The 16,844-nt window shown below is 42.5% G+C and overlaps 1 protein-coding gene across 1 annotated transcript in view; it reads right to left on the bottom strand.

Moving 5' to 3' along the window:
- The window catches only part of LOC137004767 (cyclin-dependent kinase-like 1), a 202,512-nt gene extending 185,674 nt beyond the window's left edge, over positions 1-16,838 (bottom strand). The window contains exons 1-4 of the mRNA XM_067365383.1: positions 16,677-16,838; positions 15,670-15,864; positions 15,455-15,576; positions 13,861-13,933 (exon numbers count right to left, since the gene is read on the bottom strand). Coding sequence (XP_067221484.1) covers positions 13,861-13,933; positions 15,455-15,576; positions 15,670-15,837 — 363 coding nt within the window. The 5' untranslated portion in view covers positions 15,838-15,864; positions 16,677-16,838. The remainder of the gene's footprint in view (positions 1-13,860; positions 13,934-15,454; positions 15,577-15,669; positions 15,865-16,676) is intronic.
- Between the last annotated feature and the right edge of the window lie 6 nt (positions 16,839-16,844).

Genomic DNA, 16,844 nt, shown 5'->3' on the forward strand with positions numbered 1-16,844 from the left:
ACCTCCAATCCACCGTGACCATCTCCAGCCACTTCTCCCTCACCTGCACCAGTGAGTACCACAGTCAGCACCGCCAGCTCTCTTTAACCTCCGTTGTATGCCAGTCCCATGGCCAAACCAGCGCCCTACTCAGGATCGGCGGAGGACTGCAGCGGATTCCTGCTGCAGTGTGAATTGGTTCTGGAGATGCAGCTGCACCTGTACCCGAGCGATACATCCAAAATAGCATTCCTCATCTCCCAGTTAAGCGGCAAAGCATTAAAATGGATTTTCCATCTGGTCACAACACGGTGCTGTCACGCAATCATATTCTGCATTTATTTCCCATTTCCGGGAAGTTTTCAGGAAACCGATTACAGATTCATCTGCTGGTGAGAAACTCTACAATCTTAAACAAGGGTCTATGTCTATCTATGATTATGCTTTGCACTTCAGAACGCTTGCTGCTGTTAGCGGATGGAATGAACAAGCCCTGATAACCACATATCGTCAAGGATTGGAACCTCGGGTACGGCTGCATCTCGCTGCATACGAGGATTCCATCGGCCTTGAGAAATTCATCCAGCTTTCCATCCACTGCGTCACTCGTATGCAGGCGTGCCTCCAAGAGCACCAGGACCAGTCTCTTCCCAACATGCTCCTCTGCCGATCCGAACCCGTCAGCTCCCCAGAACCAGCCAACGAACCCATGGATGTAGAAAATTCCCGATTAACTCCATCTGAGCGGCATCGTCGGCTGACCCTGAACCTGTGCTTGTGTTGTGGCGCTCCCGGGCATGCGATTGCGGCGTGCCCCACACGACCTCCTCGACCCATGGTGAGTGCAATAATCCCTTCTATTCAGAAAATAAAACCACTCACCACTGTCGTCAATCGAACTGCCGCTGATATCTCCCTTACAGTGGTCGCGCTCCTCGACTTGGGGTCAGCCGGCAATTTCGTCTCCGGCGCCCTCTGCCGGCAACTTCATCTCAAGACCTCTCCGTCTCCGACGATCTACCAGATCAGCTCCATAACTGGCAAGCCTCTCAGCCGCAAGCACGTCCGTACTGTGGCAGGACCACTCAAGCTGCAAGTAGGACTTCTACATCAAGAGGAATTACATCTGCTGGTTCTGGAGGATTCCACCGCTGACGTGGTTCTAGGGCGCCCCTGGTTGGAGAAGCACAATCCCACCATCTCCTGGAAAACGGGCGAAATCCTGAAGTGGGGAGAATCCTGTTTCTCTCGATGTCTCGCAGAACTTCCAGTACCACTAACTCCTCCTTCAGATCTTCCCATCTGTGCTACATCCATCGAGAGTCCAGTGGAGAAACATTCCATCGACATTCCCAAATGTTACGCCCCCTTCAGTGACGTCTTCTGCCCTCAAAGGGCTTCCAAGCTGCCTCCACACTGGCCATGGGACTGTGCCATCGATCTGCTTCTGGGTGAACCAGTGCCAAGGGGTAAGATCTACCCATTATCCATCCCGGAGGAGAAGGCCATGGTTGGGCCAAGTACGCCCAGAACTCTCTCCGGCAGTCGACTACAGAACTCACTCCCTTCCAGTGCGTACTCGGTTACCAACCACCACTGTTCCCCTGGACCGGGGAACCATCTAACGTTCTGGCGGTGGATTACTGGTTCCGAGAGTGTGAGAGGGTCTGGGACTCAGCCCACCACCAGTTGCAACGAGCCCTGCGCAGACACAGGATGACAGCTGACCTGTGGCGCTCCAACACCCCTGTCTTCCAGCCATTTCCTATCGTCACGCAGATCAACCCGGTCACATACCAACTTCAACTTCCACAAGGGTATCGTATTTACCCAATTTTCCACGTTTCACTCCTCAAGCCTTATCACCCTTCTGTTCTCTCCACAGGGCCTGACGTGACTCCCGCCGAACCCCCCCTTCCACTCATCCTGGAAGACGGTGCAGCATACGAGGTCCACGAGATCTTGGACTCCCGGCGCCGTGGTGGTCAGCTGGAATACTTGGTCGATTGGGAAGGCTATGGTCCTGAGGAACGCTCCTAGATTCCAAGAAACGACATCCTGGATCCCAACCTACTTCAAACTTTCCATGACAGTCACCCTGATAGACCGGCACCGCGGGGAAGAGGACGACCACCACAACGTCGGGGTCCTCGTTCCTCAGGAGCGGGCCTGGGGGGGTACTGTCACAGACACGTCAGCCTCCAACATCCACCAATCACAGCGCACTCCATCTCCAGAGTACTGATCACCACCACCTGCACCTTATCATTGCACCAATCAACAGCACTACAAAGAGCACGCACACAGAGTACTCCACGTCCGGTTTCGTTTGCAGATACTCACGTTAATGCTTACCTCAAGGACTCCCTGCTTCATACTTACCAGTCTCTAGCGTGTCTCCATCCCTCTGTGTTCCTCGTCTCCTGTGTGTGAGTGCTCAACCCATCTCCAGCGGTCTCCAGCTCCAGCATGTTCACAGATTTCCATATCTGAAAAGGAAAGTAACTATCTCCATATACCCTCTGTATCCATCTACATATCCATTACTGCTTACCTGTTCTCTGCCATATGCTCTACTGGTGTCAATAAACGACCATTCCCTGTTTACATCTGTGTCTGACTTCTGTGTACCGTAACACTAATATGATAAGCAGCACTGCGGCATAATAAAAGATCCGCTGCTGTTGAGCTGTGTGTCGCACTTGTCTCTCATTAGCAATCGCTCCAGTGGGCTCGTTACTGCTCTCAAAGCATTCGGTCCTGCTCTGCTTCATACTACAGTAACGTTAATAATCTCACCCATGAACATGATTTCTGCTCGAGTCTCGTTCCGATTCTTTTCCATCGGCTACAATATCTGAGCACGTGGTTGAATAGTATTTCTGCAGTTTCCATGGCAGTAGGTAATCCTCTCAGTGGAATGAGACGACAAGATTTGGAGAAACGATCTATGATGACTAGGATACAGGTATTTCCATCGGAAGCGGGAAGGTCCGTTATGAAGTCCACTCCTAGGTGTGACCAAGGTCGTTTGGGAACAGGCAGAGGAAGGAGTTTCCAGACTGGCAGATGACGTGGACTTTTGGAGATGGCACACTCCCGACAGCCCTGCACGTACCTTCTGACATCGGCTGCCATCCCTGGCCACCTGTATTCATAGCAACTAGTTTTTAACCAATTAATCATTTGATTGTTAATCATAAATATATGGGGTTGCTGCTCGGTAATGTTTTCAAGAAAATTATATAAATTGGTATACTACTTAGCCTACCAAAATGAACACCAAAACTTAAAGTTAACTGTTAAAAATTATAGCAATTCATGCTAAAAATTGATGGAAAGCTGGCAGCCTGCACGTTTCTTGACCACCTTCTTCCATATGGATCAATTTTCTGTTCTGATAGCAACAAGTCTCTGCAAACTATAGAGTAGGAAACGAGTTACAAGCAGGTGTCTCCCCAAAGATACCCCACTGAAAGGAGCGTGGTAAGCAGCTAAGGCAGCCACGTACACCTTTAGTGTGGAGGGGGATAACCCTGAAGAAAATCTTTTCTGCAGGAACTCCGGTACTGTGCTAACCGGGCAGTTAACTGGATCCCACCAGTGATTTTCCACCAAGAAGTGAATAATTTCCACTTCAAGGAGTAGAGTTTCCTCGTGAAGGGAGCTCTGGATTGGAGAATGGGCTCAACAACCTCGGTTGAGGGACCGGAATCTATGAGCTGTGCCCCCTCAGAGGCCACGCCCACAGCTTTCATAACTCCGGGTGGGGGTGCAGTATCAGACCGCTCGCCTGAGAGAGAAGGTCCTTCCTGATCAGAATCTCCATCGGAGACCCATCGAGGAGGGATACCATGTCCGAGAACCATACTCTCTCCAGAACTCCCGGGAGCAGCGCAATCGGGGGAAATGCGTACAGCGGTAGCCTCGGCCACGGCTGTATCATAGCATGCAGCCCAAGAGGTGCTGGGTTTGACATCAAGAACCACAGTGGACAGTGAGACAACTCTTGAGACGCAAACAGATCCACTTGGGCTTCACCATAGTTTTCCCATAAGAGCTTCACTATATCTGGGTGAAGTCTCCATTCCCCAGGCCTTAGCCCCTGCCTCGACAGGATGTCTGCTCCCACATTCAGGTACCCCGGGATGTATACTGCTCTGAGGGAGAGCAGTTTCCCCTGGGACCACAGGAGGATCTGATTCGCCAGCTTGTATAGCAAGCGTGATCTCAGACCCCCCTGATGGTTTATATATGAGACCACCGATGTGTTGTCTGATTGTACTAACACATGATGATCCCTGAGGTCTGAAAGGAAATATTTCAGAGCTAGAAATACCGCCATCATCTCCAGGCAGTTTATGTGCCACGAAAGATGATGGTCCTGCCAAAGACTCGAATCGAGTGACCACTCATGATCGCCCCCCAGCCCGTGAGGGATGCATCCGTCGTTAGCGTGATGCGACAACTGAGAGCCCCCAGCACAGGTCACTGGGACAGAAACCAAGGTTGCTTCCATATGACTAGAGCACATAAGCAACACAGCGTGACTCTGATCATACGAAAAGATTCCCCCTCTGTGAGAACCCCTTGGTTTTGAGCCACCACTGCAGTGGTCTCATGTACAGCAGGCCAAAAGGTATCACATTGGACGCTGCTGCCATAAGACCTAGCAGTCACTGAAACAGCTTGACAGTGAGTGACTGGCCTAGCTTTATGTCTGAGACAGTCGAGAGAATTGATTTTATGTGGGCCGGAGATTGACAATCACCGAATCCCATACCACGCCTAGATAAGTGGTCCTCTGAGCTGGAGAAAGCACACTTTTCTTTGCGTTTAGTCTCAACCCCAACCTTCTCATGTGAGCGAGAACAACATCTCGATGTTGAACCACCATCTGCTCTGATTTAGCCAGAATCAACCAATCGTCTATCTAGTTTAGAATGCGGATGCCCTGCATACGCAAGGGCGTCAGAGCTGCGTCTACACATTTGGTGAAGGTGCAGGTTGACAATGCTAGGCCGAAGGGAAGAACCCGGTATTGGTATGCTTCGGCCCTGAAAGCAAACCTTAGGAAATTTCTGTGTTGCGGGAGGATTGATACATGAAAGTATGCGTCCTTTAGATCTATCATGACAAACCAGTCCTCGGATCTGATTTGTGACACGATGTGTTTGACTGTCAGCGTTTCGCTGTAACACTCCGAATAGAGCGTACACTGATTCGCTCGTTCCTCAGGAAAAAATGAAAAAAAGAAAGACAAAAATTTGTTTCAATCACCCAAGTGTATTATACAATTTAGAAAAACTCATGACCCACAATACAACCAGAATTTTTTTTTTTAAAAAGTGTATGCGAAAGTGAAAGTCCAACTGTAGTATGTATGATATTGAATCAGTCACACCGGAAAATGTCCATGAATGAATGAATGAATGTCCATGAGCAGATCCAATAACAGTTTCGGTCAATCCAATGTATTGACCGAAACTGTTAAAAAATCCTCACTAGAAAGCAGTACAAAGTCCACCGTGGGCAGGACCCTGTTGAATCAGGGTGGGCATGTTCTGAACTGAATCGCATACCCCTTTTCTATCGTGTGCAGGACCCACTGAGATACTTTTTTGACAGATTTTTCCACTCTGACAAAAAGTCTACTAAGGGAACCAGCCTCTCGAGGCATTTCGGCGGGGTTGGTAGAGCGCCGCCCCTGAGGGCACCGAAGACATACAGGCACCGTTGAGAGAGGTGAACACCGTTTGCCTCCAGAGGGGACCACCCTCAGGATCCTGATGCTCCTGGCATCAGGATTTCTTTGCCGAAGCCCTCTTAACCCCAATGACAGCCCTCAGATCTGTCTTACCCTTCGAGGACTTTGGCTGAGAGCATTGCCCCGCCTCCCAGCTCCTCGGAGGGGGAGTACGGGCAGCAAAGCTCTGCTTCTGTTGTTGTCTGTGCTGGTGCGAGGAGCTCGTGCTCGGCTTCAGCTGCTCCTGCCCAGCAGCTGGAGGGACTTGGGTACGACGAGGAAGAAACTTCCTGTACTGAAGATATGCTTCCTTGCCTCCTGAAACCTCTCAGTGACAGTAGAGATAGCGTCACCAAAGAGGCCAGACGGATTCAGTGGGGCATCCAAGAGAAACGTCTTGTCGTGGTCTTTAATGTCAGACAGCCCCCACCAGGGCTGCCATTGATCGCCAATTAACTTGGCCGTCTCCTTGGTGGCACGGAGCGCTAAATCTTCTGACTGACGCAACTCATGGATGAAATCAACCCCCACTTCCTCACTATCACCCTTCAGCAGGTCAGCTTGGTATGATTGCAGTAAAGCCATCGTGTGCAAGCACGCCGCAGCTTGACTTGCTGCCGAGTACACTTTGCCCACTAGCGCTGATGTAGTCTTTAGCAGCTTAATGGGAAACGTCAGGGCTTTGAGGGACGACGCCACCTGTGGAGAGAGATGGCTCGCAAGCGTCTCCTCCGCTCTTGGCATCGCCCCTTACCCGTGTTTTCTCATACCAACCACGTTACTGTAGGTGGAAGTTTGAGGGGTGAAAACATGGTATGACATTGGTCACTTCCACGATCTCAACACCTCAGTGTGGAGATCGGGAAAAAAACAGTAGCGCCCGACGTGGAGGTAGAGCAGACCTAGACGGTAAAAAGCTTTCATCAAGTTTGCTTTTAGTCTGGTGCTCTTACTTCTTGGCTGGCCAATCGATGTGGAGCTTGGCAATAGCGTGAGTAAGCACAAGCTCCTTGCTTGCTGGAGAGTGAAGTGGCGAGTCTTCAGTCTCTCCCGTTGTCACACTAACAACTTCCAGCTCCTCAGAACTGAACGGCATTAGCGTGACTGTGTCGACTGGAGCGGAAGAAACTGCAATGCGTGCTTCCTGCCTCTGAATCGACACACCGGATGCAGCAGGTGAGGGCAGAGATAAGGCTGGGCCCGTCTCTAACCCCGCTGCTACATCCATTTGCGAACCCCAAGACATGAGACGCCATCCTGCCTTAGCAGAAGCGGGGCCTGAGCCCTGGAGAATGTGAACAGCAGAGCGCAGCGCAGCGCAGCTGCTCACAATGCACGCAGACAGCCCCCTCGAGAGCAGCCTGGGCATGCTGCACTCCCAAACAGGCAACACAAAGATTGTGTGTATCCCCACCCGTAATAAAACGAGGGCAGGGATGAACACACTTTCTAAACTGCTGCTTGCTCGCCATGATACCACTTTTCAAATGAATAAGGGTACAGACAACAATAAATAAGACAGACAAGATAGACGTAGCGCTTGCTGAAGTGTTTTCAGGCCGGCTTTATAGTTCCTGGTCAGTGACGTCACCCGCCTATGATGTACCATCTCCCGATTGGACAGATTTCATACGTGCTTCATGACGACATCACGCAGAGGCATTCCCATAGCGACTAAATAGCGTGATTTCCCTTAAAAGGGAACTTTCGGGACATCAGTGATGTGTGCGGTGAATTTGGTGACAGTACAGTGTATTACAGTTAAGTTATTGAAAATAATTTCCATAATACTCGTTATTGATTTTTTTTTTCATTATGAAAAATCATAAAAATTATACAAAAAGAAATTTCCCCCAAATAAGTGTTGTAGTATAACTATCAGGACATCAGTGATGTGTGAGCTGAATTTGGTGACAGTACAGTGTATTACAGTGAAGTTATTGAATATAATTCCCATAATAGTCAAGTTATGGAATTATTTTCATATAAAAAAATCATAGAAATTATACAAAAAGATATTTCCCCCAAATAAGTGTTGTAGTATAACTATCAGGACATCAGTGATGTGTGAGCTGAATTTGGTGACAGTACAGTGAATGTCCGTTAAGTTATTGAATATAATTTCCATAATAATCAAGTTATTGATTTTTTTTTTCATTATGAAAAATCATAAAAATGATACAAAAAGACATTTTCCCCAAATAAGTGTTGTAGTATAACTATCATGACATCAGTGATGTGTGAGCTGAATTTGGTGACAGTACAGTGTATTACAGTGAAGTTATTTAATATAATTTCCATAATAATCAAGTTATTGATTTTTTTTTTCATTATGAAAAATCATAAAAATGATACAAAAAGAAATTTCCCCCAAATAAGTGTTGTAGTATAACTATCAGGACATCAGTGACGTGTGAGCTGAATTTGGTGACAGTACAGTTAATTACAGTGAAGTTATTGAATATAATTTCCATAATAGTCAAGTTATGGAATTATTTTCATATTAAAAAAAAAATCATAAAAATAATACAAAAAAACATTTCCCAAAATAAGTGTTGTAGTATAACTATCAGGACATCAGTGATGTGTGAGCTGAATTTGGTGACAGTACAGTGTATTACAGTGAAGTTATTGAATATAATTTCCATAATAGTCAAGTTATGGAATTATTTTCAAATAAAAAAATCATAAAAATAATACAAAAAGACTTTTCCCCCAAATAAGTGTTGTAGTATAACTATCAGGACATCAGTGATGTGTGAGCTGAATTTGGTGACAGAACAGTGTATTACAGTGAAGTTATTGAATATAATTTCCATAATTGTCAAGTTATGGAATTATTTTCATATAAAAAAATCATAAAAATGATACAAAAAGACATTTTCCCCAAATAAGTGTTGTAGTATAACTATCAGGACATCAGTGATGTATGAGCTGAATTTGGTGACAGTAAAGTGAATTACAGTGAAGTTATTGAATATAATTTCCATAATAATCAAGTTATTGATTTTTTTTCATTATGAAAAATCATAAAAATTATACAAAAAGACATTTTCCCCAAATAAGTGTTGTAGTATAACTTTCAGGACATCAGTGATGTGTGAGCTGAATTTGGTGACAGTAAAGTGAATTACAGTGAAGTTATTGAATATAATTTCCATAATAATCAAGTTATTGATTTTTTTTTCCATTATGAAAAATCATAAAAATGATACAAAAATAAATTTCCCCCAAATAAGTGTTGTAGTATAACTTTCAGGACATCAGTGATGTGTGAGCTGAATTTGGTGACAGTACAGTGAATTACAGTGAAATTATTGAATATAATTTCCATAATAGTCAAGTTATGGAATTATTTTCATATTAAAAAAAAAATCATAAAAATAATACAAAAAAAAAAAAAACATTTCCCAAAATAAGTGTTGTAGTATAACTATCAGGACATCAGTGATGTGTGAGCTGAATTTGGTGACAGTAAAGTGTATTACAGCGAAGTTATTGAATATAATTTCCATAATACTCAAGTTATGGAACTATTTTCATATAAAAAAATCATAAAAATAATACAAAAAGAAATTTTCCTCAAATAAGTGTTGTAGTATAACTATCAGGACATCAGTGATGTGTGAGCTGAATTTGGTGACAGTACAGTGAATTACAGTGAAGTTATTGAATATAATTTCCATAATAGTCAAGTTATGGAATTATTTTCATATAAAAAAAATCATAAAAATAATACAAAAAAAAAACATTTCCCAAAATAAGTGTTGTAGTATAACTATCAGGACATCAGTGATGTGTGAGCTGCATTTGGTGACAGTACAGTGTATTACAGTGAAGTTATTGAATATAATTTCCATAATAGTCAAGTTATGGAATTATTTTCAAATAAAAAAATCATAAAAATAATACAAAAAGACTTTTTCCCCAAATAAGTGTTGTAGTATAACTATCAGGACATCAGTGATGTGTGAGCTGAATTTGGTGACAGTACAGTGTATTACAGTGAAGTTATTGAATATAATGTCCATAATAGTCAAGTTATGGAATTATTTTCATATAAAAAAATCATAAAAATGATACAAAAAGATATTTCCCCAAATAAGTGTTTTAGTATAACTATCAGGACATCAGTGATGTGTGAGCTGAATTTGGTGACAGTACAGTGTATTACAGTGAAGTTATTGAATATAATTTCCATAATAATCAAGTTATTGATTTTTTTTCATTATGAAAAATCATAAATATGATACAAAAAGACATTTTCCCCAAATAAGTGTTGTAGTATAACTATCAGGACATCAGTGATGTATGAGCTGAATTTGGTGACAGTAAAGTGAATTACAGTGAAGTTATTGAATATAATTTCCATAATAATCAAGTTATTGATTTTTTTTTCATTATGAAAAATCATAAAAATTATACAAAAAGACATTTTCCCCAAATAAGTGTTGTAGTATAACTATCAGGACATCAGTGATGTGTGAGCTGAATTTGGTGACAGTAAAGTGAATTACAGTGAAGTTATTGAATATAATTTCCATAATAATCAAGTTATTGATTTTTTTTTCATTATGAAAAATCATAAAAATGATACAAAAATAAATTTCCCCCAAATAAGTGTTGTAGTATAACTATCAGGACATCAGTGATGTGTGAGCTGAATTTGGTGACAGTACAGTGAATTACAGTGAAGTTATTGAATATAATTTCCATAATAGTCAAGTTATGGAATTATTTTCATATAAAAAAAAAATCATAAAAATAATACAAAAAGACATTTTCCCCAAATAAGTGTTGTAGTATAACTATCAGGACATCAGTGATGTGTGAGCTGAATTTGGTGACAGTACAGTGTATTACAGTGAAGTTATTGAATATAATTTCCATAATAGTCAAGTTATGGAATTATTTTCATATAAAAAAATCATAATGTTCACTGTTCATAAAAGTGTTTAATTTAAGAGATAAAATCTGCATGGCCATTTATAAGCTAAGGAAAACTAAAAAGCCCCCCGATGGTGATACCGTTATTAGGTGTTGCCACCTAGTGGATAGCCTATTTTCTAATATGACTGAATAGTCTACTGCAAGGAATGCGTCTGCTAAATGATTGAATTTAAATGTATAAAATATAAACACAACATTAAAATAAGAAAAAAAAAAATGAGTGCAGTAGCCACTGATCTATAATAGAGAATATCATTATAGCTTATTGATCGGTTGTAGTTGCCCAAAGGATGTCATGCGCTTGGTAACAGATGTAGAGGAATTTACATTTTACATTTTAAAAACACAATGACAGCTTAAAAGCAGACTTGATTAAATTTACTGTAGGTTTTTTAAACTTTTTTTTTATCTGTGCAAACATATTTCTGTGAAGTACGCGTTAGGTTGCACAAAAGAAAGCCGATTTATGACATCTACTGATACAGCGGCAGAGGACTGTTATTTTGTTGAACGAACTGAAGATGACGTCACTGGCTCAGATTTGATTGACCAATCGGCTGAAAGGGGCGTGTAATGACCGCCCACATGTGGAAAACGAGTTTTGAAGTCGTGTTTCCGTTTTCTATCCGTGACCCGGAAAAACGAAAATCGAGTCAAAATCTTGTTTTTCCGTTTTTTTTTAACAAATGAAAAAACGGGAAACGACCGTTTTCTCGTTTCTGCGTATTTCATTTCAAATTGGAAAACAAACTATCAAAACGTACACAGACCCACGCGCTGCTGCTTCAGCCATCGTATGGTATAAAACATAGGTATAAAACGTCCAAATAAAATGTTCAACAAGCTGACTGAAGTCGATCCATTTATTTGTTGGAAGCGTGTAAACGTAACTAGTTTTTATGTTGTTTTTGTAAATATTCACTTTCCCATTTGACCACGGAGGAGAATCGAAGGGTCACGTTCAGGACACAGACACACTGTATTTTTGTATTTATTTCAACAAATGACAACCAAAATCAAACCCATAGAAGCTTGTGAACAGTTTTGAAGTGGCTGTGTGCAAGTTATAATCATTCACAAGCCGAGTGATCATACTCTAAAACATAATGTTAATTATTACACAAAAACCAAATACAAAACTCAGCAAAGTATGTGATTATTTTGAGTGAAAGGCAGTGGGTTTATTTAGTGATATTATTACATTTGCAAGTCGTCTTCCCTCACCTTCTCAACCAAGGCGAAAATTGTATTACCGTGCTTTTTTTTCCCACAAGTTCCTATTACAATTCTCAATTTAGCATAAATGACCTACAATGGCGACATTTTTCACAATCACGACAGAAAATCAAAATACTGCTCTAACTTCGCTAGTAGAAAGGCAGCGTGATATAAACAAACCCAGACTAGAACTGAACACGGCGTGACAGCAGCTTCACATCCTCTATATCTGCCTCCTCGATGGCAGGAAAGTCTTTTAATTCAGCGGAAAAGTCGCTCCTCTTCATAACATAAGGATCGCGTCCAACATATGTTGTGATTTTCTGTTTATACCTTTCTAAACCAGCAAAGAAAGGACTTTTCCCCATCTCTTCCATTCTAATTTTCACTGCTTGCCCTCCACCGGAATTTTGCGCGTCACCAGAACCACGTTGTAACACGGTTCGTAAATGTGGGAAGAAGGAGGCGGGAACCGGCGAACTTTCAACAAAAGTTAAATTCAAAATAAACAAAGAACAAAACGAAAGTAATGCCGGCAGACGTCCATAATAAAACATAAAATAAAGTCCAGGCCTGGTCCTCTCTCGTCCTTCACTGATGTCGCTCCTCCTTTTATGCCTCCGGAGCTCCTCCGTGAGAGACTCGAGGCCGGCACGCCTCGCAGGTGATGCTCATTATCACTCGCGTCACCGGCCTCGCGCCATTCCCTCACGGCTGTCGCCCGCCCTGCTTGTCACATACCCCCAACGCCCCTCGCAGGCCGGGGGGTACTCCCGCGACTGCGCTTTATTCCCCCCCGGGGCCTGTCTCGGCGGCCGCAGCACCTGGGGGTAAGGACAGACGAGACGAGAGAAAGGAGACGGAAGCAAGGGGAGCGACAGGACGAGAGAGGGGAGAGAGGAAAAAGAAGAAAAAAAAAAAAATAATTCTTGGTCCGGTTCCCCGACACACTGCCGCTCGGTCCTCAGCCTGCCAAGAGGCTCTTCTTCGCGGTGCCATGCGGTGGCACTGGACGCTCGGTGGACGGCCCGATCCTCGACCGCCTCCTGGCGGCCGGCGATGGCTCCTCCGACTGAGGGCAGACGGCAGCGAGTCCCCCGTCCCCTGCTCCTCCCCTTCATGGCGGACGGCAGCAGGCTCCGGCCCAGGGCGGACGGCGGCGACTCCTCCGCTCCCTCCAGGTCCAGGACGGCAGCCATCCCACCTCGTCCCAGGAGCACGGCATCCGGGTCTCCGTCCCACCTTTCACTAGGCTCCAGTACCACCGCCTCGGGCAGCCTCTCGCGGTCTTCACTTCCGCGCTGCCCGAACTCCGCAGCACCGTGATCCCCCTCAGCAGCGAGGGCTCTCCGACAGCATGTCCCTCCTTCCTCCCGGGTTTTGGCACCAATGTAACACGGTTCGTAAATGTGGGAAGAAGGAGGCGGGAACTGGCGAACTTTCAACAAAAGTTTAATTCAAAATAAACAAAGAACAAAACGAAAGTAATGCCGGCAGACCCTCGCGGACGTCTGCCGGCCACACAAACATAATAAAACATAAAATAAAGTCCAGGCCTGGTCCTCTCTCGTCCTTCACTGATGTCGCTCCTCCTTTTATGCCTCCGGAGCTCCTCCGTGAGAGACTCGAGGCCGGCACGCCTCGCAGGTGATGCTCATTATCACTCGCGTCACCGGCCTCGCGCCGTTCCCTCACGGCTCTCGTCCGCCCTGCTCGTCACACACGTGATTGCAAACAACCTATTATGTACACTTGTTGCCTCCTACTGCCATGGCATATCATAACTTGCAGAAAGAGCCACTGAAAAATCTTCACTATGAATGCACAGATGGAAAGATGTAGATGTAGGTCAGAAGACTGAAAAAAGTAGTCTCTTCATTCCAAAGAAAAAAAAAGTTCTTTAATAGTGTGGCAGTCATAACTGACACACATTGGTAGTCTGAAAAAGAGAGGCTGGACATACTGACATTGTGTTTGTGACAGAAGTTCACAGCTTGTAGTGTTTGCCACACAATACTCTTGAGTTGTGCTTCAGGAACCCTAAAGAGAGAAAAAGGACAAATGTTAATATCAAGATGAAGGCTGCTGGCCAAGAAACAGATATTAACTGTTAGGGTGCTTTCACACCTGGCTCATTTGGAGCTTTTGTTTCAGAACCTGATTCATTTAGGCATCTATGAACACAGCAATCACACTTGGATCCCCACCCAAACAATTGCTCAGAGATCGCCTGAATAAGGTGGTCTCAGCCCAATTGAAAACAAACTCTGGTGGTTCAGTTGAGGTGAGAAAGCAATCACAAACCAAGTGGTATCATCATGCATAATGGGAAATGTATTATATAAAAAGCAGCAGTGTCTGATTCTGTCAGTTGAAAACCAAAGAGAGTCTCTTTATCTTAAAATGTTGTGTAATGGTATATAATTAAATATATATATACAATTAATCAGTTAGAGAGGGAATGACGGCATGTTTGCATGTGTCTCGGCTGTTACAGATATAACCACAATAAGCTCATGGAGCGAACTTAATCCATCTTGATATATGACGCAGAGGAAACTTTAACAAATCAAAGGACATTTTTACTCACATGTGACTTGCATAAACACATTTTGATACACTTTGAAATGTTGCCTTCTTAAATGTGCCTTATGCCTTGAAAATGCAACACTGTAACAAAAGTCCCTGTTTCAAAAAAAGCAAACCATCTACAGGTCTGAAAATGCCCTTAGATTCTGCTGACTATGTCAAAAATGTTAGATCCTGCTGATCAAACATTTTTGGCATTCTGTAGTTGGCAGGATCTAATAACAGTTAAATTCTCTTCTTCTTTAAAGATCATTGCAGCTCCTATATATCTGCAGTAACCATGGGCCTGTAGTCCCTGGCAACCAGCTCCTTTGTTTTCAAGAGCAGCTAAGGTTACGACTGAAAGGCCTTCTGGGAAAGAGAGAGAATGCTGGGCAGCCACAGCCTTTGTGGCCTGACCAGTTACTGTAGGAGCTTTAAAAAAACAAGAGCTAGATAAAGTCTATGAAATTCATTTGAAATGGCATTCACGAAAATAAACTTAGGTCAGATCTTGATTTTACCCATCAGGAATCGATTGCATTATGAAAAGTGGGCATTCTAGGTTGTGTTGAAAAGAAAGAGAGATAGGTGAAGTCAACCAAAAAACGTTATTATGAATTCAAGGTTACGAAGGCAAACATAGGGACACTTTTTATTTCATGTTGATTTTAGAGATAACAGTATAAACATAATATGTAATTGTATAACAGTATAAAATGTTATTGAAATTGCGTTGACTTTATTGCATTTGTCATTGAATGTGGGAGTGAAAGGTAAAGGTAAGAAAAACGAAATAAGTTCAAAAGAAGAAGAAAAACACAAGAGGCCCAAATTCTCTAGGACCAAATATCTTAAAAATCCAATTATTGAATTTGCTTTATTTTTCTGTCATTTTTAAGATTTAGATTTTTTTTTTAAAATCTTTTGCATTGATATAAGTATATAAAAAAGAGAAAGAGGGGGGAAGAGAATAAGGAGAATATAACTGACCCTCTGGGGTGTTTGTCCAGTTCATTTAGAACAGTTTGCTCACAGAACTCAAAGACCAGATGAAGGCGTCTCTTTCTCCTGAAGACCTCAAGCAAATTCACCAAATTCACATGCTTCAACTGCTATATGGATAAAAATGGAAATGTTTATGTTTACTTGTGCAAATGTTTTTTTTTCAAATTTGCTATATGTATGCATACAATCTCTATATCTACCTTTAGCATGCGTATTTCTCTCAATGCGATCTTCTTAATGACTGGGTCATCTTCAGACTCTACAAATTTTTTAATGGCCACTATCTGACCTGTTTCCCTGTGTCTGCATTTGAACACAACTCCATATGAGCCCTCGCCGATCTTAGCCATTTTCTCATACTTATCCATCTCACAGAGATCATGAAGAGTTACATACTGCAAACAAACAAACAAACAAACAAATGCACAAATCTTATGGTGTGGAACAATATAAATAAATGAGGACAGAATTTTCATTTCTGGGTGAAACGCTGTATGTCAAAAAGTCCACATGTGCTATTAATTTAAAAAACTTTATCTTAAACTTGATCATTAATACAGGTTGGTCCTCCCTTTGTTATAATAACAGCTCCATTTTTTGGAAATAAAGACTGATTTGCTCCCATTCAGGCAAAATGGCACCAGAAAGCTCAGATACTGCTAACAGGCAGTAATGCAATTCATCCCAAAGGGGTTTGTGCAAGCCAGTCAAGTTTTTCCATGACCTAACACAGTAAACCATTTATACTATACGAACCTTATTTTTGTCTTGAATAAAACAGTTAATTTAGATATTACCTGACAAAACATTTTGCACAGTGTATGTTAATATGATCAATTATTATAGAAATAAAAATTACATTGCGTATTTCCAAAGCTATGAAAATAACACAAATAAAGCACATGTTGGTCATTGGCCTATTACTTTTAAAGCTCCTTTAGTTGTGTTAACATATTTATGTACACTGTAATGCAGACTAGTTGTCGTCCAGTGGGCACTGGGCAAAAAAAGACGTTGCTGTTATTTTCTTCTATTTAATGAATACTTAGCCTAATTAAATATTTATTAAAATTATTTTAATAGAAAATATGCTAACTGATTTTTTTTAAAAATCTAAACGACTGACTGTTAAAAAAAAATCGAGCAATGACTAATCCTATCTAATTCAAGTAAGCTAAAACGTAAATGGGATTTAAAAGCACCTTACCTGAGGGATGACTCGTGTAAATTACAATTCCAAAGCTTTTCTTTTCTCCTCTTTGTTAAGGAAAAACAGTTCTTCCTCTTTGACTCCAAACATCATTTCAATATGTATTATAGTCGCAAATATTCCTCATGGGTTACAAACACGCAGTTCTTTTAGTTTGGTGCCTGC

The sequence above is a fragment of the Chanodichthys erythropterus genome, chromosome 17, assembly GCF_024489055.1.
Source record: "Chanodichthys erythropterus isolate Z2021 chromosome 17, ASM2448905v1, whole genome shotgun sequence".
Classification (NCBI taxonomy): domain Eukaryota; kingdom Metazoa; phylum Chordata; class Actinopteri; order Cypriniformes; family Xenocyprididae; genus Chanodichthys; species Chanodichthys erythropterus.